The sequence below is a fragment of the Taurulus bubalis genome, assembly GCF_910589615.1.
Source record: "Taurulus bubalis genome assembly, chromosome: 8".
NCBI lineage: Eukaryota > Metazoa > Chordata > Actinopteri > Perciformes > Cottidae > Taurulus > Taurulus bubalis.
The window spans coordinates 1767667-1794872 of record NC_136596.1 but is presented as its reverse complement, the minus strand read 5'-3'; the positions used below and the strand labels follow the sequence as shown (position 1 = coordinate 1794872).

The following is a 27206-nucleotide window of genomic DNA, read 5'->3' as shown; positions in this document are numbered from 1 at the left end:
ACTTTTGTCGAAAAAGGCACGGAAAATTAGCAGTAACTTTTTGTAGGATATCATACGAACTGTTGTTTGAGGACACGTCGCTCATTTTAACTATAAAACTGTCAAATCTCTTCTTTCTCATAGTTAGTTGGATTTCTGGATCTACTTATTACGTTATTACATTACAGCTAGGTGGATTTGTGGCAAGTGTATATATAGATATATATATATATATATATCTATATATATATATATATATATATAGATATAGATATATATATATATATCTATATATATAGATATAGATATAGATATATATATATATCTATATATAAATATATATATATAGATATATATATATATCTATATCTATATATATATATCAACACCTACGGACTCGATCTCTAAATCACCTGCTGTTGATATTCTTGGTCCCCAGAGTGAGAACCCTGAAGCTGCCTCCTGCAGCACTGTCATGGTACAAAAAAAGCTTCAACTAGAGGAATATCTAACGTTCGGGTTGTCATAACATGTTGTGGTCACGTTGCTGCTGAAAAGTATTCAATCAAAAGTATGCAGACAGAAGACAGACAAAAAATACATGTCTTTACATCCATCCATGAATACATGAACATTTAAAATGAAAGCTAAAAGGTTTAGTTCCACATTGGGATCGATCATCTGCATCATTCAGGCGATAGAGACTAAACATGACAATATATTGGCATTTTCATCAATTGTTCCAACGATGACTTTTCCATCTGATTTTGTAATGAAGCTCAAAATCAAGATGGAGGAGAGCAGGAGGAGCGCTGACAGCATCGTTCAGAAGTCTTTCCAGAGAGTCCGTTAGGTCTCACAGCACGCCGGTCATCAACATAATGACGGTTCACCGCTACGTCCACTCGCTCGCTCGTCCTCCGCCGAAAGGAAACGGCGAACCGGTCACAGCCACCTTCCAAGAACCGCCTCGCTCGGCGCTTTTCATATTTCATTCCACTGCAGCTTTTCCCCGACATCCAGTTCCTCTCTTCCCACTGGGGAGGCTGCGCTCCGCCGTCTGAAATCAGATGAAGGATTCTTTCATCTTAGCCGATCAGTGCCGAGGAGAATAAACGAGGACAATTTAGTGGAGCGGCGGTTAGAGAGCTGCTGGTTTGGACCGTTTCCCGATAAAGAGTTCTTCACAACGGGAGAGAGTTAAAACCTTCATTTCCTCCAGGAGGTTTCTGTTCGTCAAAGTTGGAGCTACTCTCCACAAATAGTATGTTTAAAGAAAAGAGAAAATACAACTCAAGGTTTTTGTGTTATGATGGTACACCAACTTTGAAATTGTGTTGTTTTTTTTGTTGCACAAATGATTTAAGAACGGCCTCCATTTTTTTCGCTTTTTTTCAACAAAATGCTCAAAATAGTTACGCTGACACTCTGATTGAGCTTCGATGTCAAAGATAAGTCATCCCTCCATCAGTTAGCCTGGAGGAAGAGACTCGTTCAGACACGTCCTGTGTGACCCACAGCATCCTGTCCTCACGCAACGGTTCTTATGACATCTTATGAAAAGGTTCTCCTCATCTTGAGTTCGTTTTCCTACAAAGTCCAGCAACACGTGTCAATTTCAGCTCGTTACATGAAGACAGTCTTTTTAAATTAACTTCTGTCTTCATAGGAAACAACTTAGGTTTAGGTGTAAGGTTTAAGTTTAGACGACTAAACTACTTAGTTAAGTGTAGACGACGAAACTACTTAGTTAAGTTTAGACGACTAAACTGCTTAATTAAGTTTAGACAACTAAACTACTTAGTTAAGATTAGACAACTAAACTACTTAGTTAAGTTTAGACAACTAAACTACTTAGTTAGGTTTAGACGACTAAACTACTTAATTAAGTTTAGACGACTAAACTACTTAGTTAAGTTTAGACGAATAAACTACTTAGTTAGGTTTAGATGACTAAACTACTTAGTTAAGTTTAGACGAATAAACTACTTAATTAGGTTTAGACGACTAAACTACTTCGGTTTAGACGACTAAACTACTTAGTTAAGTTTAGATGACTAAACTACTTAGGTTTAGATGACTAAACTACTTCGTTAAGTTTAGATGACTAAACTACTTAGTTAAGTTTAGATGACTAAACTACTTAGGTTTAGATGACTAAACTACTTAGTTAAGTTTAGATGACTAAACTACTCAGTTAGGTTTAGATGACTAAACTACTTAGTTAAGTTTAGATGACTAAACTACTTCGTTAAGTTTAGATGACTAAACTACTTAGGTTTAGATGACTAAACTACTTAGTTAAGTTTAGATGACTAAACTACTCTGTTAGGTTTAGATGACTAAACTACTTAGTTAAGTTTAGATGACTAAACTACTCAGTTAGGTTTAGATGACTAAACTACTTAGTTAAGTTTAGATGACTGAACTACTCAGTTAGGTTTAGATGACTAAACTACTTAGTTAAGTTTAGATGACTAAACTACTTAGTTAAGTTTAGATGACTAAACTACTTAGTTAGGTTCAGGAAAAGACGGTTTTCCTGAAATACGCAAGTTACGTGATAAATAAATCAAAGTTGACTTCTTGTTTCTCACGGGGAGGATTATTTTTCTTTTTTTTCTGCTATCAACTATTTTCACACTGGCAATTATGTGAATGAGCATGTCCTCATTATGTTGATGTGAACATAATCTGGGGTGCAGTAGGTTCAGAACATACTTGCTGTTGTATTGAAACATGTTTTTTAGTCGGGCACATTCTTGTACATCGTGGCTATACTTAGGAAAATGTCTGCATGAAAAGTTCATGCAGACAAGCAGGAAAGCGCAGCATAACTGGGGAGTAACCTTTCATAAGACGCCACACGCTGCTGCATGAGGCTGTATGAGACGGGGCCAGCAGTCACCTGGGGTTGCGTTATTAAAGATAACATTTGCTCTTCACTGTGTTGTCAGTCAGCCTTCAGCCATCCTGACGTCCTGATCGGTCCCTCGTCCTCCTGGCCCTGGTGCTGCAGCAGCTGCATGCTGAAAGCCTGCGATGTCTCATTCAGCCGCTTTGTAATGACGTCGTTATGAAAACGCTGCATGCAAACGCACAGGACTCTGGGAGAAGCGTGCACGTGGAATCGGTCCCCGACATAATTATTGTTAGCGGCTGATTGAGCGGCCGCTGGTGTCGGTGAGGGGAGAGAAAGTGGTTGTTGGTTTTCACATGTTTTAGCAGCAGCAGGAGTTATTATGGCAGTGAGTAATGTCACGCCATTAGAGCTCGTCTTTCAATAGGGAGGTAAGTGGTGTGTGTGTGTGTGTGTGTGTGTGTGTGTGTGTGTGTGTGTGTGTGTGTGTGTGTGTGTGTGTGTGTGTGTGTGTGAGACGCTGTAGGGAGAGAAATAGAGAGAGCAGAGAAATGAGAGACAAAATGGGCAAAAAAAAAAGATGGCTACCATTTGCAAAAGAACACAAACACACACACACACACACACACACACACACACACACACACACACACACACACACACACACAATGCTTTCTCTTTCAGCGGCCTGACAATAAAGACAGGGATGATTTCTGTCTGGGGGAAAAAAACTGTCGGTGTGTCTGCTCACTGGAGGATTTAATAGGAGGGGAGGAGGACGAGGAGAGGAGGGGGAGAGAGGAGGAGGAGGACGTGAGGACAAGAAGAAAGGGAAGGAAGAGGAAAATAAGGTGCAGGAAAGATGGGCGAAAGGAGGAAAAACAGGATTAAAATTTAAAAGAAATACAAAAATAGAGATGGCAGGAAGGGTTGGAAGGAAAGGGGGATGAGAGGCGAAGGAAGAGAAAAGGGATGAAGAGCAAGATGGCAGAAAAAGCAAATACAGGAAATAGGAAGAAGAAAAATGAAGAAAGGAAAGGAGGATGCGAGGTAAGGCAAGGAAAGAAAAGGAGAGTAGAATAGAACAAGGTAAAATAAAGGAGTAATACGGTATCGGAGGAAGACAGGAGACGAAGGAAGGAAAAGATGGAGAGAAGGGGAGGACATGAGGACAAGAACAAAGGACAAGAACAGGGGAGGAGAGAGGGGAGTAAGGACAGAAAGAAAAGAAGAGGGGGGAAACATTTGAAAGGAAATGATGACAAGAAATAACAGGAAAACGGAGGATGAGGAAGATGCGAGGAAAAGAAGAGCAGGAGGACCAAAGACAGGAAATAGGTAGAAGAAAAAATAATGGATGCGAGGGAAGCAAGAGAAGGGAGAGGACAGAGCTATAGGTAAAAAAGGAGGTAGAAGGGAGAACTGCAGAGGGATGAGAGATGGAATAAGGTTTAGGAGAGGAGGAAGAGGGGGAGGACATGAGGACAAGAACAAAGAAGAGGAGGAGAGAGGGGTAAGATGAGGGGAGAAGAGGGAGGAAGGTTGAGAGGAAAGAACAGGAAGAGAGGATGGAGAGAAAAAGAGACAGGAAGGAAAGCATGGAGAAGTAGAGGATGAGGAGGTGAATTAAAATGGACAGATAAAAAGATGGATGAAAAGATAGTAGGATGTAAAGATGAATGGATGTAATGACGGGCAGATAAAAAAGACGGATGAACATTCGGATGAAAAGATGGATGGACATACTGATGTAAAGACGAATGTAAAGACTGATGTAAAGATGGATGTAAAGACTGATGTAAAGATGGATGTAAAGACGGATGTAAAGACGGATGTGAAGATGGATGTAAAGACGGATGGATGTAAAGACGGATGTAAAGATGAATGTAAAGACGGATGTAAAGATGGATGTAAAGACGGATGTAAAGATGGATGTAAAGACGGATGGATGTAAAGATGGATGTAAAGACTGATGTGAAGACTGATGTGAAGACGGATGTAAAGACGGATGTAAAGACGGATGTAAAGATGGATGTAAAAATGGATGGATGTAAAAATGGATGGATGTAAAGACGGATGTAAAGACGGATGTAAAAATGGATGGATGTAAAAATGGATGGATGTAAAGACGGATGTAAAGATGGATGGATGTAAAGACGGATGTAAAGATGGATGTAAAAAAGGATGAAAAAGACGAATGTAAGGATGGATGTAAAGACGGATGTAAGGATGGATGTAAAGACGGATGGATGCAAAGACGGATGTTAAGACGGATGTAAAGACGGATGTAAAGACGGATGTAAAGATGGATGTAAAAATGGATGTAAAAATGGATGGATGTAAAGACGGATGTAAAGACTGATGTAAAGACGGATGTAAAGACGGATGTAAAGACGGATGTAAAAATGGATGTAAAGACGGATGTAAAGACGGATGTAAAGATGGATGGATGTAAAGACGGATGTAAAGATGGATGTAAAAAAGAATGAAAAAGACGGATGTAAGGATGGATGTAAAGACGGATGTAAGGATGGATGTAAAGACGGATGGATGCAAAGACGGATGTAAAGACGGATGTAAAGACTGATGTAAAGATGGATGTAAAGACGGATGTAAAGATAGATGTAAAGACGGATGTAAAGACGGATGAATGTAAAGACGGATGAATGTAAAGACGGATGTAAAGATGGATGAAAAAGACGGATGTAAAGACGGATGTAAAGACTGATGTAAAGACGGATGTAAAGACGGATGTTAAGACGGATGTTAAGACGGATGTAAAGATGGATGTAAAGACGGAGGTAAAGACGGATGTAAAGACGGATGTTATGACGGATGGATGTAAAGATAGATGTAAAGACTGATGTAAAGACGGATGTAAAGATGTATGTAAAGACGGATGGATGTAAAGATGGATGTAAAGACGGATGTAAAGACGGATGTAAAGATGTATGTAAAGACGGATGGATGTAAAGATGGATGTAAAGACGGATGTAAAGACGGATGGATGTAAAGATGGATGTAAAGACGGATGTAAAGACGGATGTAAAGACGGATGGATGTAAAGACGGATGTACACACCGATGAAAAGAAGGATGGATGTAAAGATGGATGGATGAAAAGACGGATGTAAAGATGGATCGATAAAAAGACGGATGTAAAGACGGATGAACATACCGATGAAAAGAAGGATGGATGTGAAGATGGATGGATGTAAAGACGGATGTACATACCGATGAAAAGAAGGATGGATGTAAAGACGGATGTAAAGACGGATGTAAAGATGGATGTAAAGACGAATGTAAAGACGGATGTAAAGACGGATGTAAAGACGGATGTTATGACGGATGGATGTAAAGATAGATGTAAAGACTGATGTAAAGACGGATGTAAAGACGGATGTAAAGATGTATGTTAAGACGGATAGATGTAAAGATGGATGTAAAGACGGATGTACATACCGATGAAAAGAAGGATGGATGTAAAGACTGATGTAAAGACTGACGTAAAGACGGATGTAAGATGGATGTGAAGAAGGATGGATGTAAAGATGGATGGATGCAAAGAAGGATGTACATACCAATGAAAAGAAGGATGGATGTAAAGATGGATGGATGCAAAGAAGGATGTACATACCAATGAAAAGAAGGATGGATGTAAAGATGGATGGATGTAAAGATGGATGGATGCAAAGACGAATGTAAAGACGGATGAACATACCGATGAAAAGAAGGATGGATGTAAGATGGATGTAAAGATGGATGGATGTAAAGATGGATGGATGCAAAGACGAATGTAAAGACAGATGAACATACCGATGAAAAGAAGGATGGATGTAAGATGGATATAAAGATGGATGTAAAGACGGATGAAGACAAACACAATTTGTTTCTGCAGTTCATAAAAATGTGATTACATTTTTTTTTTTAAGCATAAAAACTGAAGATGAAGAAATGCCTTTTTGTTTAATTATAGATTGTACAGGCACACTGAGAAGAGGCTCCCTTGGTACTCCCCTCCCCCCACTGAGTCATTTGGGTAAATCCAGCTCAGTTAGTGATTCCACCTCGACACAAAGCTCCCGTGAGTCGAAGCAAACATGGAAGTCAAATCTTCAAAGACTTCCTCTGATCTGTTTTCTTCTCTCCGGCTGCTGAAGTGGATTTTAAGGGCTGATATCTGAAAACCGATTTTTGCATTTTAATTTAATTTGAATGTTTTTCCCTCGAGAGTCACCGTGGTTGCAGATGCACCTTCACTGAGAACAGATTGTATTTTAGAGGAGCCGACTTCTGTTTCTAAACTACGTAGTCGCTTCTGTTATTTCACTGGAACGAAGCTCAGAGTTCGACGCAGAAGTAGAAGTAAAGAGAAGTAAAACCGTTTGGTTTCCCTGCTCTGGACACGTCTTATTTAGTTCCTCTGTCTGGGGCCAATGCTCCGCCTTTTATTTTTAACTCCCCGTTTGTTGCCGTGGAAACGCTAGGTTCGTTCGAGATGAGCTAGTTCTGCGCAGAATCCATCACCGGCGATCGGCGCACAATGCATGCTGGGTAGATTTGTGTCCGACTTGATCCCGACTCGCTCTGACGTCATGCACACGTGGTCAACAATAATCTCACGAGAGCGAGGCAGCTGCCGATTTTAGAGCCAGGCGCTGCAGTAGCTCTCCTCCGACTGCGTGGCTCAGTGTATGATGGGTAACGCCTAGATGTCGCACATCAGAGAGCTGATTGGCTCTTTGATCTGACAGCAAACACCACGTGTTGTAGAACATTATTATTTTATGTGTAGTTGTAATACTTAACGCTGGATTGTTGACTCTTAGACTCCGGTTTAATCTAAAAACATTGGATCTAACAGGAAGTAACCGTTTCTGTGTTTCTGTGTATGTCCGACTTGATGGCAGTTTTTTGGCTCCGCCCCCTGATGACGCCGCTGCTCTCGTCGCCTTTCCAGGCGAGAAGCAGTTCATCTCGAATGAGCCTATTGCTGTAATATGTGTTAAGGCCCCACCCACTTTTCTAACGGTGCCTCGGAAAGTCCCAAACGTTCCTGCATGTTTTCCTGACACCAGTATTTCCAGAGGTTTCCAAAGTATATATGTATATATATATATATATATATATATATATATATATATATATATATATATATATATATATACATATATATATATGTTATAGTAATACTTGTACATGTACATGGGTTCAAGGTCTACATTGAATTGATGGTTATATGTCAAATCACTTAACTCTTACTACCTAGTGATGTACAGACTTCATAGATGTGTGCTGAAAACATTGAATATGTTAATAGTGCTGACAAATCAACCTCCAACACTTTATAATTCATTTCTGATAACTTACATAACTTAATAACTTAGCTTTGGCAACATAACCTGTGGCTCAGAGTTATGAACATCCGAAGATTTACAAAATAACAAGATTGCCCCTTTTTCCCCTATTTCAAAACTTTGCCCCAACAAACAAGCACCAGTTTATAAGAGCCACGTTTAAAAAGATGTCAAACCTAAAGAACGAGATATTAATTGAAAATACCTCTGAAAATACTTTGAATAAAAGCTTCAGTTGTGAAGAAGGAAAACAAAATAATGTCTTGAAATGAGATTGTATATCATCATTGTTTCATTCTTATGAACCAGTTTTTTTATTTATTAGATTTCAAGCCATCAAAGCTGTTTGTCAGTTTAAAAAAATGAAGTTCTGTTAATAACAAAGAGGACTCCAATATTTCACGTCAGAGGAGAATATTTGTGGATTTCATGGAAGAATAACCAATGTTTATTGTTTTCATTATATTTGTATTAATTAATTTAATATCATCATTGTTTTTATTGTTTTATTCTATGTCTATGTTTATTGTTATGCAACGTTCACAGAGTCAAATTCCTCATATGTTCAACGCATTTGGCCGATAAAACCTTCTGGGGGTTCAAAGCATGTGATGGTGACTGACAGGTAAAACCCAAAATAAACCCAAAGCAAAGCCGGCAACATGAAACTAAACTCTGATCCGGGATCAGCTCTCAATTCAGCGGATGTTTCCTCACGTTTCCACGGGAACCAACGGGATGCTGTCGGATAGTTAGCTAATCAGCAGGCTAGCGGCTAATTAATGACTTCCCATCATCTCAAAGCGACGGGAAAACAAGTCTCAAGATATAAAACTATGAAAAAGGTCAATTTATTAATGGAAAACAATCTTTGTTTTTTCTCCGAGATAATTGCTTTATTATGGTGAGGACTTTTGTTGTCGTCGACACGTTGACAGAACAACTTTGTTATCAAGATGAAGAAATAATGAGCCATCTGGACTTAAATTGCTTTTGTTTTTGGGAATAACTGGACGAGAGAAATCCACCAAAACTTCACGTCCTGCAAATATTATGTACAGACAGAATACGTGTTTTATTTAACGGCACATTGTGGATTTATATGGCATAGATTTAAAAAAAAAAAAATGCTTTTTTTGTTGGGTAAATAAATACAATTATAACATTTATGTGTTGGTCCCATGAAGCGTTAAAAACTGAGTTGACATTTTTACATTTTGCTATAACGGTACAACAGTTATTTGGTTGCCAACTGAGAATATGAAATAAATTGTTTGCCTTATAGTGACATAAGATAATACAAAAAAACTATAGATTATAGAAAATTATAGAAACTGAACAACGTTTTTTGTAGTTTTTGTTTTTATCAAAATACAAACTACATTTTTCCGTCCAGCTCAAAGATGTCGGAATACTTTTCCTCCCAAGATTTCTCGTTTCCCTTTTCACTTTGTGATGTTGACGGTTTATAGCTTAACTTTTTAACTTCGCAGATAAAACAGCTTTGTCAGCTGTTTCTAACTTAAAGAAATATTTAAATATCACTAATGCAACAAATATCTTTAAGAGAAATAATAATTTTGGGGTGCACGTTGACCCGTTTCCAGTCTTGATGCTAAGCTAACCAGCCTTATATTTACAAACACATTTCTACTTCTCATCTCGCTGAAGCTGCAGCTCAGCTGTGTTGCTCAACCTCTTCTGTGTGATGTGTTTTTTTTAATTAAGAAACAATGTGAGAAAAGATGATTTGTTTGAAGTGCTCAACACACGAGGGAGCCGCCTTGAGTTGTTGTTTATTAGTTTTGCTGTGCGTTGTTATTCTGGGCATCTGAGGGTGGAGAGAGAGGCGTTTACTGCCTCACAGAAAATGCTGGGGATTGGGGCTTCCTCTTCTTCTCTTCTAGTTCTAGTTGCTGTGTTGGGTGGAAGGAGTCATGGTGGTTTGGTGGACGGAGTCCTGGGTGGTTTGGAGGAAAGAGTCCAGGGTGGTTTGGTAGTTTGGTGGAAGGAGTCTTAGTGGTTTGGAGAAAGGAGTCCTGGGTGGTTTGGTGGAAAGAGTCCAAGGTGGTTTGGTGGTTTGCTGGAAGGAGTCCTAAGTGGTTTGGTGGAAGGAGTCCTGGGTGGTTTGGTGGAAAGAGTCCAGGGTAGTTTGGTGGTTTGGTGGAAGGAGTCCTAGTGGTTTGGAGAAATGAGTCCTGGGTGGTTTGGTGGAAAGAGTCCTTGTGGTTTGGTGGAAGGAGTCCTGGTGGTTTGGTGGAAGGAGTCCTGGGTGGATTGGTAGAAGGACTCCTGTGTGGTTTGGAGAAAGGAGTCCTGGGTGGATTGGTAGAAGGACTCCTGTGTGGTTTGGAGAAAGGAGTCCTAGGTGGTTTGGTGGAAAGAGTCCTGGTGGTTTGGTGGAAGGAGTCCTGGTGGTTTGGTGGAAGGAGTCCTGGGTGGTTTGGTGGAAAGAGTCCAGGGTGGTTTGGTGGAAGGAGTCCTGGGTGGTTTGGTGGAAGGAGTCCTGGGTGGTTTGGTGGAAAGAGTCCAGAGTGGTTTGGTGGAAGGAGCCCTGGTGGTTTGGAGGAAGGAGTCCTGGTGGTTTGGAGGAAGGAGTCCTGGTGGTTTGGAGGAAGGAGTCCTGGGTGGTTTGGAGAAAGGAGTCCTGGGTGGTTTGGTGGAAGGAGTCCTGGTGGTTTGGTGGAAGGAGTCCTGGGTGGTTTGGTGGAAAGAGTCCAGGGTAGTTTGGTGGTTTGGTGGTTTGGTGGAAGGAGTCCTAGTGGTTTGGAGAAATGAGTCCTGGGTGGTTTGGTGGAAAGAGTCCTTGTGGTTTGGTGGAAGGAGTCCTGGTGGTTTGGTGGAAGGAGTCCTGGGTGGATTGGTAGAAGGACTCCTGTGTGGTTTGGAGAAAGGAGTCCTGGGTGGTTTGGTGGAAAGAGTCCAGGGTGGTTTGGTGGAAAGAGTCCTGGTGGTTTGGAGGAAGGAGTCCTGGTGGTTTGGAGGAAGGAGTCCTGGGTGATTTGGAGAAAGGAGTCCTGGGTGGTTTGGTGGAAGGAGTCCTGGTGGTTTGGTCGAAGGAGTCCTGGGTGGTTTGGTGGAAAGAGTCCTGGTGGTTTGGTGGAAGGAGTCCTGGTGGTTTGGTGGAAGGAGTCCTGGTGGTTTGGTGGAAGGAGTCCTGGGTGGATTGGTAGAAGGACTCCTGTGTGGTTTGGAGAAAGGAGTCCTGGGTGATTTGGTGGAAAGAGTCCTGGGTGGTTTGGTGGAAAGAGTCCAGGGTGGTTTGGTGGAAGGAGTCCTAGTGGTTTGGAGAAAGGAGTCCTGGGTGGTTTGGTGGAAAGAGTCCTGGGTGGTTTGGTGGAAAGAGTCCAGGGTGGTTTGGTGGTTTGGTGGAAGGAGTCCTAGTGGTTTGGAGAAAGGAGTCCTGGGTGGTTTGGTGGAAAGAGTCCTGGTGGTTTGGTGGAAGGAGTCCTGGTTGGTTTGGTAGAAGGAGTCCTGGTGGTTTGGTGGAAGGAGTCCTGTGTGGTTTGGAGTCACCAGACGGTTCCAGGACGGATCAAAGAGACGCTCACTTTAACTGTTCAGTGTGTTCATGCTCATGACACACATCCACCCTCAGCTCCTGTAAAACAGTCTCTAATAAACCTTTAAGGACACAATGTCCCCATTAAAAGCGTAATGTTTGATCACTGCAGCATCACCTCCTGCATTCATTATATCAGGTAGAGTCCTGGCTTCAGCATTGTAGGATTTACTATTTTACATGTTCCCATGTCTCGGGGGAAATAGATGCTATTCTTCTGGTTTTCCTGCGCAAAAATATAAAAATGCATCAAAATCAATGTGTTTGCTAATCATTGAGGTATACTAGACGATAAACAACTGCAAAAAAAACTTCAAGCATTTAGTTAACAGAACATAATTAAATGATTCCCCCTTAAAAAACATCAGGGGCATTATACAAAAAGGATTAAAATTATGAAAACTAATAAATATTTGATTGGGTCCGAGGGTTTACACAGACATTTTGTTTTGTGGTTTACATGTATACATATATACTGTATATACATACATATACGTACACAGAAATGTAAAATAATAAATGCATGATATTATTTATGGCAGTTTTTGAAACACCCATCCGGCTGCTTTCATATTGAATATATGATGTGGGGCTGGAGCTGCACCGTGACCTTGGCTGTCTCCTCTGCAGCTTAAGCTGCCGGAGAAGAAAACTAGCAGAGAGCGTTCATGAAGAAAAGCTCAAAGCAGCGCCGAGTCTCTTCCGGTCTCTTCTTGTGTGTAACCGATTGATCCTCTAGCCGAGAAACCCAACCGCCACAGAACGAGCTCCGTGCCGCTCCCCCAAAGTATTTACAGACTCTTTTTTATGATTATTTTTTATTTTATTTAACTAGGAAATCACTCGAGAACATCGCGCAGAGAGATATCTGTCGAGTCTGTAATCTTTATTGAGTCGTAATGGCATAAAAAAACCTCCTTCATCGCTGATTGCAGCCGCTGCTCTCTCAGCAGAATTACATCCCAGAGCGGTTGTAATTGGCACCGTAATAAGTGGCGGAGATAAGAGCGGCTGCTCTCGCGGGCACCGGCGACTTGGTATTTCATTACGCGTTACCATGGCGACGACGGCAGGCGGCTGGCGGTCGAGATCAATCTACGCTTTGAAAAGTTGAAGAAAAAGAAACATGGTTTTATTTGATGAAACGCTGCAGGAGGCGGGAAGCGGAGCGGAGACGTGACACGACTCTCCGGGTCCTGCAGCTCCAGATCCAGGTCTTCACGGACTCATTTGGCATCCCGTCTCATTGTCTTCAGGTCTAACTTCCTCTGGTGGTCTCACTGCACACACACCGCCAGGACTGTCTACCAATTCAGAGACATCGGACTGTTAAGGTTCATTCAGACGATGGAGAGGTGCGGATGGATTAAAGCAGAGGTCTGCAACGTCCTTCAGGCCAGCGACCCCAAACTGATGGAGAGATGGAGCAGGACCCCATACTATATATATATAGTATTTTGATATGAAACTGGACCCAGTAACATGTATAAACATACCACGTTATTGTGCATCAATACTAAGCTTTTGAAATAATACACAGGTTCATATATTCATCTTTTTATTTTAATGACGTGCGAGGTCCAGTGAGCAGGGCGGCCGTGTTACTGCCTGTCCATAAACACACCAATATCAATATCAACACTGTCTGTCACCTGCATGATAATCTAAATAAGTAGTGAATACTCAAAGACGCTTTACATAGGAAAATCCTGATGAGAGGAGCTTCATCAGGACTATCTGTCCTGTCATTCATTCAGCATTGCTACAGGAGCAATTTTTGCTCAAGGACACATCAACATGAGCTGGTAGAGCCGGGGATCGAACCGCCGATCCTCTGACTGGAGGACGGCCCTGCTCACCTCTGAGCCACAGTCGCCCATTTACTGAAAGATAACATCTTCTGCCTCCATGTGTCCATCCGCTGCAATACGTTGAATTCATGTTGATGTGCATTTTCAAGGCTTGTCAATTTGTGGAAAGAAGTATTTCTTAAAATATTTAAAATGCTCTAATCAACCAAGAATTTCATGACCCCTCTGCAGTACCCCTGCGGACCCCCTAGGGGTCACGGGCCCCCTGTTGAAGACCTCTGGGTTAAAGGATTCGCCGTATCCTCAGACTGCAGTTCGTCCAGACGTCAGAGTTAATACTCGGGTTTTGTGCGTCTTCCATCGGTGTTCATACAAAACAAAGTCCACTCGGTACACACAAACAGTCCTTTCAAAATAAAATACACCTCCGACCTCACAGGGAACTACTTTGTTAGGTTTAAAGCAACCAAACTACTGACAGCGAAATGTACTTTAAGTGTTCATGTAAAAATACTAGCTGGGCAGAATGATCCCTTTTAACGTGTATTCATCATATCGTTGGAAAGTTTAAATATTATTCAATAATATTTATGAATGATTATATTATAATCTATAAAACAGCATTTTTATTGTGTTTTTCTGAGTACAGTGTTGGTTTTTCTGTTCAGTTTGAGCCTCCAAGGACGTTCTGGAGTTGTTGTTTCCTTTAGTTGTTTCCTTAAAGTTTCTTTTAGTTGTTTCCTTTAGTTGTTTCCTTTAGTTGTTTCCTTTAGTTGTTTCCTTTAGTTGTTTCCTTTAGTTGTTTCCTTAAAGTTTCCTTTAGTTGTTTCCTTAAAGTTTCCTTTAGTTGTTTCCTTTAGTTGTTTCCTTTAGTTGTTTCCTTTAGTTGTTTCCTTTAGTTGTGGCCTTTAGTTGTTTCCTTTAGTTGTTTCCTTTAGTTGTGGCCTTTAGTTGTTTCCTTTAGTTGTTTCCTTTAGTTGTTTCCTTAAAGTTTCCTTTAGTTGTTTCCTTTAGTTGTTTCCTTTAGTTGTTTCCTTTAGTTGTGGCCTTTAGTTGTTTCCTTTAGTTGTTTCCTTTAGTTGTTTCCTTAAAGTTTCCTTTAGTTGTTTCCTTAAAGTTTCCTTTAGTTGTTTCCTTTAGTTGTTTCCTTTAGTTGTTTCCTTTAGTTGTGGCCTTTAGTTGTTTCCTTTAGTTGTTTCCTTTAGTTGTTTCCTTTAGTTGTTTCCTTTAGTTGTGGCCTTTAGTTGTTTCCTTTAGTTGTTTCCTTTAGTTGTTTCCTTAAAGTTTCCTTTAGTTGTTTCCTTAAAGTTTCCTTTAGTTGTTTCCTTTAGTTGTTTCCTTTAGTTGTTTCCTTTAGTTGTGGCCTTTAGTTGTTTCCTTTAGTTGTTTCCTTTAGTTGTGGCCTTTAGTTGTTTCCTTTAGTTGTTTCCTTTAGTTGTTTCCTTAAAGTTTCCTTTAGTTGTTTCCTTTAGTTGTTTCCTTTAGTTGTTTCCTTTAGTTGTTTCCTTTAGTTGTGGCCTTTAGTTGTTTCCTTTAGTTGTTTCCTTTAGTTGTTTCCTTAAAGTTTCCTTTAGTTGTTTCCTTAAAGTTTCCTTTAGTTGTTTCCTTTAGTTGTTTCCTTTAGTTGTGGCCTTCCTGTAATAAAACACCACATACCAGGACGTCCCTTTGAGAGGTCAGCAGGTTTGAGGCTGCAGCTTTGAATCCAGACTGAAGAAAGAACAAATTATTCCTCTCACAATAAAAAAAGGACAAATCCTCGTAGCTCTTGGTCTGAACTACTTTCTGTTGCAGTGAATATTCATCCAGGTTCCCTTAATGTCTCCTAAAGCTTTACACCCCGATATGCATGTTGCTGATCCCCACCATAGACTTCAACAGAACACTGATCTCATTTCCCGCGTCAACACAGAAACCATTTCTTTGTGTCGCTCTGCATGAGCTCCGCCTGATTATTATGATGTATTATATTCCAGACTCTGTGCACACAAGTGGAAGATAATTAGGGCGTCAATGTGTCGCCGGGAAACATTCGTCCCCAACGAGAGGGAAACGTTTGCCTCTTGGAGGAGAGATGGAGAGACGGAGAGGTGGAGAGGAGGAGATGAAAGGTTTTCTGAGTCTGGGCGTCGTTGAGAGACGATCAGCCGCCTCTCCATAGAGGACGTCGTAACCGCAGACTGCGGAGGGAATAATGAATCCGGTGACATTTGGAGGAAAAGTCCCGTCTTCCTAAACGTCCTTCCAGTAGACGGAGGTTCCAACGTCTGACAATCTCAGAGGAATATTCATAACAGCACTGAACCTACATTCCAGCAGATTTAATGGAACTTCTATCTCCGTTATTAACTCACTTTGTTGTTAACGTCTTATCTTTGTTTTTATCAACTTATCTTCATTGTTAATAGTTTATCTTAATTTGTATTGATATCTTAATGTAATTAACTTATCTTCGTTATTATTAACATGTATTAGTTGTTATAATCTTATCTTCATTGTTATTAATGTATAGTTATTGTTATTTGCATATATTAGTTGTTATAAACATCTTCGTTGTTAATTAGAGACTCTAGTTGTAATTAACATCTTAGTTGTTATTATCTTCATTGTTATTAATGTATACTTATTGTAATTAACATATCTTAGTTGTTATCTTCATTGTAACTATCTTATATTGGTTCTCATTATCTTATCTTTATTATTATTAGTTTATCTTCATTGTTATAAACATATCTTATTTGTTATTAAAGTTTCTTAGTTGCTATCAACGTGTGTTAGTTGTTATTATCCAATCATTGTTGTTATTATCTCATCTTGCTTGTTTTTAACTATTATTCATTGTTATAAACATATCTTAGTCGTCGTTATTATCTTATTTTCGCTGTTATTATCTTTGTCTTTTTCATCGTATCTTTTGTACTATATTTTTTATATTGTATTTTCATTTCAAGCACAATAAGAACGAGCAAAACAATATTCACATCTCGTCCTCACCATGTCTCTCTGGATGCTTTTTTAAAGAATGCCCTCCTGTCCCCTCCAGGTGGACCCCATGTTTACGGTGCCGGCTCCCCCTGATCCGGGCCACCCCGGGGCCCCCGGGGCCTCTCTGCCCTCGGCCCCTTCCTTCTCCCCTCCAGCCCTGCCCACCTCCACCTGCAAGCAGCTGCTGGTGAGGACGAGGTCCGTGGGCACCAACACCCAGGAAGGAGGCGGAGCTCTGGAGGGCGACTCGGCCTGTCTGGGGCCCTGCCAGCCCGGGACCAGCGTCAACCTGGAGGGCATCGTGTGGCACGAGACCGAGGAGGGTAAGGTTAAAGGGATGGTTCACCCAAATTGCTAAAATCAAGGGACTGTGAGACACTTTGGAGTTGAATGGGATATACTCTGCTACATGGGGACGTTCATTTGTTGTTTCTTAAAAGACATGTTGAGTTTTTCAGTTTTGGATCGCACAATAATAACCACCTCTTCCTCCTTCTGCTCCACCGTAATGGGTTGGCAGCAGAATTGAGAACGTCACCACATAAAACCAGAACTGACCAGGATGCGACTGCAGTTCAGCAGAAAAATATGTCATACATACTTGCATATTACATTTCATTTAGCTGACGCTTTCATCCAAAGAGACTTACAATAAGTGATTCAACCATGAGAACAAACTCAGAACAATAAGAACCAAGAAAGTACAATTTCTTCAATAAAGTTAAACTACAAAGTGCTGTCAGTAAGAGACATTCAAGTGCTACTAAAGTGCTACTATGGCGCTACCTTTCTTATTCAAGGTGTAGTCAAAAAAGTTGTGTTTTTAGTTTGCGACGGAAGATGTAGAGACTTTCTGCTGTCCTGCATACCTTTTGATTTTTAGCTGGACAGGACCAGTGGGATAGCCTTCAAGTATTGTTTAAAGTTAAAAATGTTAACAAAAAACTGAGGAAAACCCAGAGGAGCAGCTCGTCATTAAAGGACAACAGCTGGTCCGCCTTAAAGGTCAGTCCACCTTAAGTGAGCTTGGGCCATTCAACCCACTTTAATCAGCAGGTTTTCATTAAGATAGAATATGAGTGGTAGCATGTATTCAACGACAAGGCAACTGTACACATGCTAGTTAATCTGTTCACAGCTAGAACTTTATATATAAATGACTTCATACTCATCGGAATATGGAGTCGCCCCCTGGTGGTCAGGAGAGAGAATGCAGCTTTAACGCATGAAGCATATACTTCTATACAACCAGAGGAGTCGCCCCCTGGTGGTCAGGAGAGAGAATGCAGCTTTAACGCATGAAGCATATACTTCTATACAACCAGAGGAGTCACCCCATGGTGGTCAGGAGAGAGAATGCAGCTTTAACATGAAGCATATACTTCTATACAACCAGAGTAGCCGCTCCCTGGTGGTCAGTCTTTTGTTTTTAAACAGAAGTAAATGAAATACTTTTCTCACGCCTCAGTGAAACGCATCAGCAGCCTCTCTGATCCTAAAGCGTGACTTGACTTTGATGAAAGACTTTATTTTGTCTTGCCTCGGCGTGAGGAAAAGACCCGCCTTTCATTGCACTCCTTCTGTTGTTTTCACATTTGAGGATTACTGGTGAGTCGTTAAATCTGTGACTCTAAACAGTCTGAGGGGCCGACGAGCACGAAACTATTTTTACTCGTGTGAAAGCGAGGTGTGAAATATTCAGGTGCAAGTTTCCAGCAAACGGTTTGTCTTGTTCCTCCTCATTAAAACTAACGGACGTGTTGTTCGCAGGAAGAATTCGACAAGGGAGGCGGTTCATTTGTAGAATCTGTCCAAGAACGGCATCCAAATGTGTCTGGACTCGTAGAAACGCTTCAGGTTTACTGGACAGCAAAACTCCAGAGATCTTATCTCGGGATCTTAGATCTTAAATCTTCTCGTCAGTGCGATGCGACAAAGTGATGCAGGTGTAAAGGAATCGTACACATGATGATTATGCATAACTCATGTTTAACACTTCTATACAACCAGAGGAGAACCCCCCTGGTGGTCAGGAGAGAGAATGCAGCTTTAACACATGAAGCATAGACTTCTATACAACCAGAGGAGTCGCCCCCTGGTGGTCAGGAGAGAGAATGCAGCTTTAACATGAAGCATATACTTCTATACAACCAGAGGAGTCGCCCCCTGGTGGTCAGGAGAGAGAATGCAGCTTTAACACATGAAGCATAGACTTCTATACATCCAGAGGAGCCATCCCCTGGTGGTCAGGAGAGAGAATGCAGCTTTAACACATGAAGCATAGACTTCTATACAACCAGAGGAGTCGCCCCCTGGTGGTCAGGAGAGAGAATGCAGCTTTAACATGAAGCATATACTTCTATACAACCAGAGGAGTCGCCCCCTGGTGGTCAGGAGAGAGAATGCAGCTTTAACACATGAAGCATAGACTTCTATACAACCAGAGGAGCCATCCCCTGGTGGTCAGGAGAGAGAATGCAGCTTTAACACATGAAGCATAGACTTCTATACAACCAGAGGAGTCGCCCCCTGGTGGTCAGGAGAGAGAATGCAGCTTTAACATGAAGCATATACTTCTATACAACCAGAGGAGTCGCCCCCTGGTGGTCAGGAGAGAGAATGCAGCTTTAACACATGAAGCATATACTTCTATACAACCAGAGGAGCCATCCCCTGGTGGTCAGGAGAGAGAATGCAGCTTTAACACATGAAGCATAGACTTCTATACAACCAGAGGAGCCGCGCAGAGGCCCGGTGATAATTAAGCGAAGCCGATCGCTCCGCCCGGGCAAGAAGAAGACGAACAAGCAGACAGAACTAACATAAATATACCCTTCTGCACAAACAGGACTAACTAAAGTCAGCAACGCATTCCTTCCAGACGGGAAGAAAGAGAAAAAACTAACAATAAAATGGAGATGATGCATTTATTAAATGAAGCTTTTAGGTATTCAGGCAAGACATTTAAAATGAGAAATCGGAGCTCAAACTTCCTCCAAAGGCTTTCTCTGACTTTATATGATAAACTCTTTATCCTCGATCAACTCCAATTCTTTAGAATGGATCAATTTCAAGTCACATCGTAAGAAAAGAAAAGCCAAATATTCAATGCGAGAATGTTCTGCTTCCCTGTTTGATTTCAAAGTGAGAATCTTTGGACACAAGACGACATGTGGAGCTGTGGAAACGTTCCCACCAGCTACTACATCGTTTCATTTGATGTATACACACATAAGAATGCATACAATCAGCATATTGACAATAACAAAAAAGTTTGAGGAAACAAATCAAAGATCTGCTGTGGACGTATTGTAGACTCCTGAAAGAATCTGAATCACTTCACGTGAACGCTGTATTTATAATATCTTCACCTCTTTGATGTTAGACTGAACCTCTGAGGCTCTCCTCAAAGACACCAGACTCCTTTGACAAACAGATGCTGGTTCACTGCAGCTGTAAGTGTGCGTTATCGTGGGACTAGTTTTAAAGGGTTAGTCCACCAGTCACTGTAGGTACTACACTGATTATGTATCAGTTCCTCACCAAACCCCACAGATCCAAACTACCCCTTTAAGAGCAGTGGTGCTTTAAGACATAGTGAAATGTTCAACAACGTCCTCAACGACTCCTTTCAATAAATCCTGGATTCACACCTAAGATGAATCACTCATCCCTGAACCTTCACTCAAAATCTGTTCACATATTGTTGTTTTTCTTCAGATTTCCTGCTTCAGAAACAAGCAGACAAGCAGATGGAACACTTGCTCCTCGGTGGAGGAGAAAGTAAAAATGCAAACAGGGAATAAAAAACATCAAAGTGTTTTCCAGGTTTGAGAGAGTAAACAAACCAGCAGAGGAACGGGGAGTTTATGAATAATGTGGCGTTATGCGGAGAGAGATCCACGATGTAATGCAGACGTCGTCCGGTGGGCCGGACAAAGATGGAAGGACGGAAGAGGGATGAAGAAGGGAGAAAATGGATTTAGTCTGAGAGAGAGAGAGAGAGAGAGAGAGAGAGAGAGAGAGAGAGAGAGGAGATGCACAGAATGGCAGCCGAGGTTTCTGTCTGTATTTGAAAGCACCGTGGGGACGGAGAGCTGAGAGGAATGTAAAGACGGAGACGGAGGATCCTCCTCCTCGCACAATGTCACAGAGAGGAAGAGGAAGATGACGAAGACAAAGAGAGACAAAGAGATTTTTTGTTTTTTGATTTTTATTATCCTGCAGCTCGGGGGACTATATATATATATATATATATACATACACGGTTCAGGCGGCGGAGGGATAACCGAAGAGCCCCCTCCTCGTGACGGCGGAGTGATATGAGGAGGAGGAGGATGCCGGTTGCATCTTAATTAAGCAGAATACTAATTGGAACGACAGAAAGGAGACGAAGACGAGCCCCCTCCCCCCCCCCACCCCCCCTCTATCTCCTCCCTGCAGGAGACCAGAGTCTGATGAGCTCTAATCAGATGCTGATTGGCTCGACAGGCTGACTGAACGTCTGTCCGTCTGACTCCACGTGCAGAGATACAGTCAATTACAGGATTGTACATACTGACTGTCTTCTAAACACACGCGGTAAATAACCACAATAGCCAAATAGCCGGCTTCGCCCTTAAAGGAACAGCGCATCATTGCGTGGGGAAGGGTCTTTGAGGAAAACAAAGAGAGCATGTTAGCTTAGCACAAATAAAAACACGCACGGCACGTGGAATATCATTGTACTAAAGTGAAAGACGCTACGAACAAAGGAAAAGTCTTCTGGTGTCCTTGAAGCCCACTAACGTCCAACTTCATGTACGGACATCATTATTACTGTCATATCTCTTCAGACTGTCCATGTAGGAACGTATAGCTGCAGAACGTATAAATGCAGAACATATAAATGCAGAAAGTATAAATGCAGAAGGTATAAATGCAAGAAGTATAAATGCAGGAAGTATAAATGCAGAACGTATGAATGCAGAACGTATAAATGCAAGAAGTATAAATGCAGGAAGTATAAATGCAGAACGTATGAATGCAGAACGTATAAATGCAAGAAGTATAAATGCAGAACGTATAACTGCAGGAAGTATAAATGCAGGAAGTATAAATGCAGGAAGTATAAATGCAGAACGTATGAATGCAGAACGTATAAATGCAAGAAGTATAAATGCAGAACGTATAACTGCAGGAAGTATAAATGCAGGAAGTATAAATGCAGGAAGTATAAATGCAGGAAGTATAAATACAGAACGTATAACTGCAGGAAGTATAAATGCAGGAAGTATAAATGCAGGAAGTATAAATGCAGGAAGTATAAATACAGAACGTATAACTGCAGGAAGTATAAATGCAGGAAGTATAAATGCAGGAAGTATAAATGCAGGAAGTATAAATACAGAACGTATAACTGCAGGAAGTATAAATGCAGGAAGTATAAATACAGAACGTATAACTGCAGGAAGTATAAATGCAGGAAGTATAAATGCAGGAAGTATAAATGCAGGAAGTATAAATACAGAACGTATGACTGCAGGAAGTATAAATGCAGAACATATAAATGCAGAAGGTATAAATGCAGAAGGTATAAATGCAGAACGTATAAATGCAGGAAGTATAAATGCAGAAAGTATAAATGCAGAAAGTATAAATGCAGAAAGTATAACTGCAGGAAGTATAAATGCAGAAAGTATAAATGCAGAAAGTATAAATGCAGAAAGTATAAATGCAGAAAGTATAACTGCAGGAAGTATAAATGCAGAAAGTATAAATGCAGAACGTATAACTGCAGGAAGTATAAATGCAGGAAGTATAAATGCAGGAAGTATAAATGCAGGAAGTATAAATACAGAACGTATAACTGCAGGAAGTATAAATGCAGAACGTATAACTGCAGGAAGTATAAATGCAGAACATATAAATGCAGAAGGTATAAATGCAGAAGGTATAAATGCAGAACGTATAAATGCAGGAAGTATAAATGCAGAAAGTATAAATGCAGAAAGTATAAATGCAGAAAGTATAACTGCAGGAAGTATAACTGCAGGAAGTATAAATGCAGAAAGTATAAATGCAGAAAGTATAAATGCAGAAAGTATAAATGCAGAAAGTATAACTGCAGGAAGTATAAATGCAGAAAGTATAAATGCAGAACGTATAACTGCAGGAAGTATAAATGCTCTTCAGGTTGACGGGTGGAAGTCATTGCTTGGACTCCTGCTGCTCGTTCCCTCAGCGGCTTCATTCCCAAACAGCTGCTCGTCTTTTCTCTCTGCACATTGGTCTTTTGTTCATTCGATAGAAGAGAGAAGGAAGGAAGGAGGTGATGCATACAGCAAAGGTCTTGTTCCTGCAAACCTCTGAACACGCCTGAGTCTGATATATGATATGATATGATATATATAGTCTCATATATTTTAACGTTTTCCCGCAGCGCTCATTGACGTCTTTTGGTTTGTTTATTCAGAGCGAAGGGCCGACGCGTTGGGTCACACTTTAAATGTCAAGAGTGGCTGCTGTAATCCGAGGCCCGAACCCGAGGCTGTTTGAGCCCCAGATGAACACTTTCTGCACACTCTGCCCCGAGGGAATTACCCACAATTCATAGAATGACACAGAAGCATGAAGGATTAAAGATGGAACATAAAAAACACATAAAATCAGAGGAAATAAGCAGAGATTTTATCGCTCAGATTGTATGCATCAGACGTTTCATTCTTGTCATTGAAGCTGTTTTGACAAAAGAAAAAGACGATTCAACAGAGAATTGAGGACCCGAAACAAACTGGCCGTATTATACTGAGCGATTGTTATATATAACTGTAAATCATAACTTATTTTACGGAAAAAAAGGCCAAAACTGCTGTATTTGGATGTATTGAACACCATAAATAATATACAAGTGAAATATATGGTTTGGTACATGAAGAAATTAAAATGTCACAGATGTGCCCAAATGCAAATGTTGGAGACCTCACCTGAATGTTCTCTGTTCTAAACCCTCTCTAACTTTGTTCTGCTTCACTTTATCAAAGTCAACCTTTGCAGAGAGAATGTTCACATATTGAGCTATGATTTGGGTTATAGAATGTTCACATATTGAGCTATGATTTGGGTTAGAGAATGTTCACATATTGAGCTATGATTTGGGTTAGAGAATGTTCACATATTGAGTTATGATTTGGGTTAGAGAATGTTCACATATTGAGCTATGATTTGGGTTAGAGAATGTTCACATATTGAGTTATGATTTGGGTTAGAGAATGTTCACATATTGAGCTATGATTTGGGTTAGAGAATGTTCACATATTGTGCTATGATTTGGGTTAGAGAATGTTCACATATTGAGCTATGATTTGGGTTAGAGAATGTTCACATATTGTGCTATGATTTGGGTTAGAGAATGTTCACATATTGAGCTATGATTTGGGTTAGAGAATGTTCACATATTGAGCTATGATTTGGGTTAGAGAATGTTCACATATTGAGCTATGATTTGGGTTAGAGAATGTTCACATATTGAGCTATGATTTGGGTTAGTGAATGTTCACATATTGAGTTATGATTTGGGTTAGAGAATGTTCACATATTGAGCTATGATTTGGGTTAGAGTTGGACCTTACAGCTGCATCATTTCAAAGAAATAATCATCCTGAAAGTGATTTCTTTATAGGCGGACCTGAAATCTTTTAATTTTTTTCTGTGTGTCATCTTCATTTACTCTTAACCAGTAACATATAGACTGATATTTACACATCTGAACTTAATCTCCCATGTGTACCTTTTATTACAACACCAACATTATTCACATAGCCCTAGTGGTTGCAGAGATACACCCTTTTTAGTTTGGGGATGACATTTACGAGGAAAGGGCCTAAACATAGGTTTGTGTTCTCTTATGGTTAAAGTCCTGAACCCTGTGTTGTGAGCTGGTCCCAGTGGAACCAGTACTAACCCTTCCTGTCTCCCACAGGTGTGCTGGTGGTCAACGTGACGTGGAGGAAGAGGACCTATGTGGGGACTCTGCTGGACTGCACCAAACACGACTGGGCTCCTCCGAGGTGAGACCTGCAGAGACCACATGGATGCTCGGGTCCCTTCAATGGGGGTCAAGGGGAAACCACTTCACTGTGGGAGTCATTCTAATTCTAACAATATTATCAAAACACAACTTTTTATTTCATTTTAGGAATATCTTCAAAGTCAGAGCTTTTCAAGAGCTTTTAAGGACTTTATTAGCAGTGGTTTATCGATTGTAATTCATTTTTTTACTGGATTCCCCAGAAAGAGTCTTCACTAAAACTTTATCTTTAAGACTATTTTACTTCTTCATGGAGCTTTAAATGACTTCATCAGATCTTCTTCCCTTCACTCCGGTCCCACGTGTCTAATGAAAGTCTGGATATTAGAATGCAAGAGATTAAATATCTATCTCTGTATTTAATTTGGTGTTAAATTACCGATATCCTTAACACTTAATTGCATAATTTTTAATCTTTCAAAATTGCATTCATTGTGTATTTCTGTTTTGTGAAGCACTTGTGGGCTGAATGTTTGAATGAAAGGTGCTGTTGAAGTTATATTTCCAAAACTCCGTCTCAGTTGCGTTATTGTTTGATAAGTTATTTTGAAGTGTACACTTTTAAAGATGTTTGAATGATGAAAAGTTGAATTCATGAGCAGTGAAACGCCCCGTTGGTCATTTGGTTTAGTTCTTTAAACCGAAGCAAGAGTTTTTATTTATTTTATTTGAGTTTTATGAGGGTAAACCATGGAGACAGAGCTGCTTCCTGTTTGGTTTCCTGTTCACACAGAAGAACAGTTAGGACAACAACGAAGCTTCAGATTGTGTTAAAATACATCTGTTATTGTTTTTATTCTAATTGTCATACAATTATTCAGATTATTTCCTGTTACATATTTTTTCATAGTTTCATTTGCTGTTGATTGTTTATTAGATGAACTGAAAAGAGAACTTTTTAAGTGTTGTCATGTTGCTTACATTATATATATATATAAATATGAAAGAAGGCTGTGGGGCTGTCAGCTGTGGTTTAATGATGAGCTTTATCAGTTTTGGTGTGACCGTCTCTCCTCACGGCGCTGAATCCTCTCAGTTGTTGCTGCTGCACCTAAATGATTGTTGTCATGGCAATTACAGCTTAATCTCAGAAACCAGGGACTAAATTGCTTTTGTTTGTTTTTCATTTGGTCTCCACAGCTTTTCTCTCTTTGTCTCTGCGCGCCGTTTTTATGAAATCATTCAGTGATTCATTATCAGTCCATGAATGAAACTGTAACCGAAAGATAAAATGACACAATGATTCAATTAAAGCACAAAATATAACTAAACACAGAAAGAGAATAAGTTTGATGTTATAAAAAAAAAGCAAGTTTCAGTTTTTCAGCTTTCGTAGACAAGCTTATTTAGTGTTGTTTCTGGCGCCCCCTGTGGACGGAAGGGGTAGTGTAGAGGAGACGCTGAGCTCGTCTCCTTCCGGAGCTGCAGGTGAAGTCTGTCGGTGTGGACTGGTCTCTGCTGGATGTGGGTCTGTCCATGTGGACTGGTCTCTGCTGGATGTGGGTCTGTCCATGTGGACTGGTCTCTGCTGGATGTGGGTCTAGCCCACTGTGGACTGGTCTCTGCTGGATGTGGGTCTGTCCATGTGGACTGGTCTCTGCTGGATGTGGGTCTAGCCCACTGTGGACTGGTCTCTGCTGGAGTCTGAGCTGAAGGAGGTTCTGGTTCACCAGAGTCCGACCCGGTGGCTCCGATGAGGAGAACTCTATAGAGGACCGGGACTACAGGTCTATAGAGGACCAGTACTAGACTGAGGTGTATAGAGGACCAGGACTAGACTGAGACTATAGAGGACCAGGACTAGACTGAGGTCTATAGAGGACCAGGACTAGACTGAGACTATAGAGGACCAGGACTAAACTAAGACTCGTTCAAGACCAAAGGTTCCTCACAGAAGCTTCAAATCGTATCAAATCCTCTGGACTAGATTACTCGGGTGATATACATTCAAGCCGAGGCATGAGAGCAACAGATGACCTTGAAAAAGCCCAAAACAAATCCGTAAAGAATTCCGTGGAACGTTTCCAACAGCTTCGGTGACCATCAGGGACACGCTGATGTAAAAAAAGCAATTACAAACATCATAAGAAATGTGAGATATCATCACTTTAAAATCACAGAGGGGGACGAGTCCAGTCTCAACGGGCTTTGCGGTTGTTCCATTAATGGAAGATGATTAACGCCCAAAAGAGTCTTTCCAAGGTCAGAATCCAGTGTCATAATGAAGGCACTATTAGGCCAGCACATATGTAAGGTTCAGGGTCCAGCCTGGAAAGTAAAGCATCACTCTGTAGATAAACATAAAGCAATCTCAGCAGACAGCTTTTTGATATGATTAACAACGTGTGAAAGTAGAGAAGCGTCTTCAGAGTAAAGATGTGAGGCGCTCTGGTAAACAGCATCAAAAGACTTCAAAGACGAAGGGACGTCATGTGAATACAAAATGCCTCAATATCAAGCGCAGATGATCGGGGATTGTACAGGTTTTCTTTTCACGTTATCAAAGGAGGAGCAGGGGAATAAAATCAATTTCTATATCCTTGACGTCTGGATAGAGTGGTCAAACATGAGCCTTGAATGATAAT

General features: G+C 40.7%; 1 protein-coding gene across 1 annotated transcript in view; it reads left to right on the top strand.

Moving 5' to 3' along the window:
* Window positions 1-27206, top strand: part of znf608 (zinc finger protein 608) — a gene marked incomplete at both ends in the record, with an annotated part of 45562 nt that overhangs the window by 9104 nt on the left and 9252 nt on the right. Inside the window, 2 exons of the mRNA XM_079222242.1 lie at window positions 16612-16876; window positions 24514-24601. Of these exons, the coding sequence (XP_079078368.1) occupies window positions 16612-16876; window positions 24514-24601 (353 nt within the window). The remainder of the gene's footprint in view (window positions 1-16611; window positions 16877-24513; window positions 24602-27206) is intronic.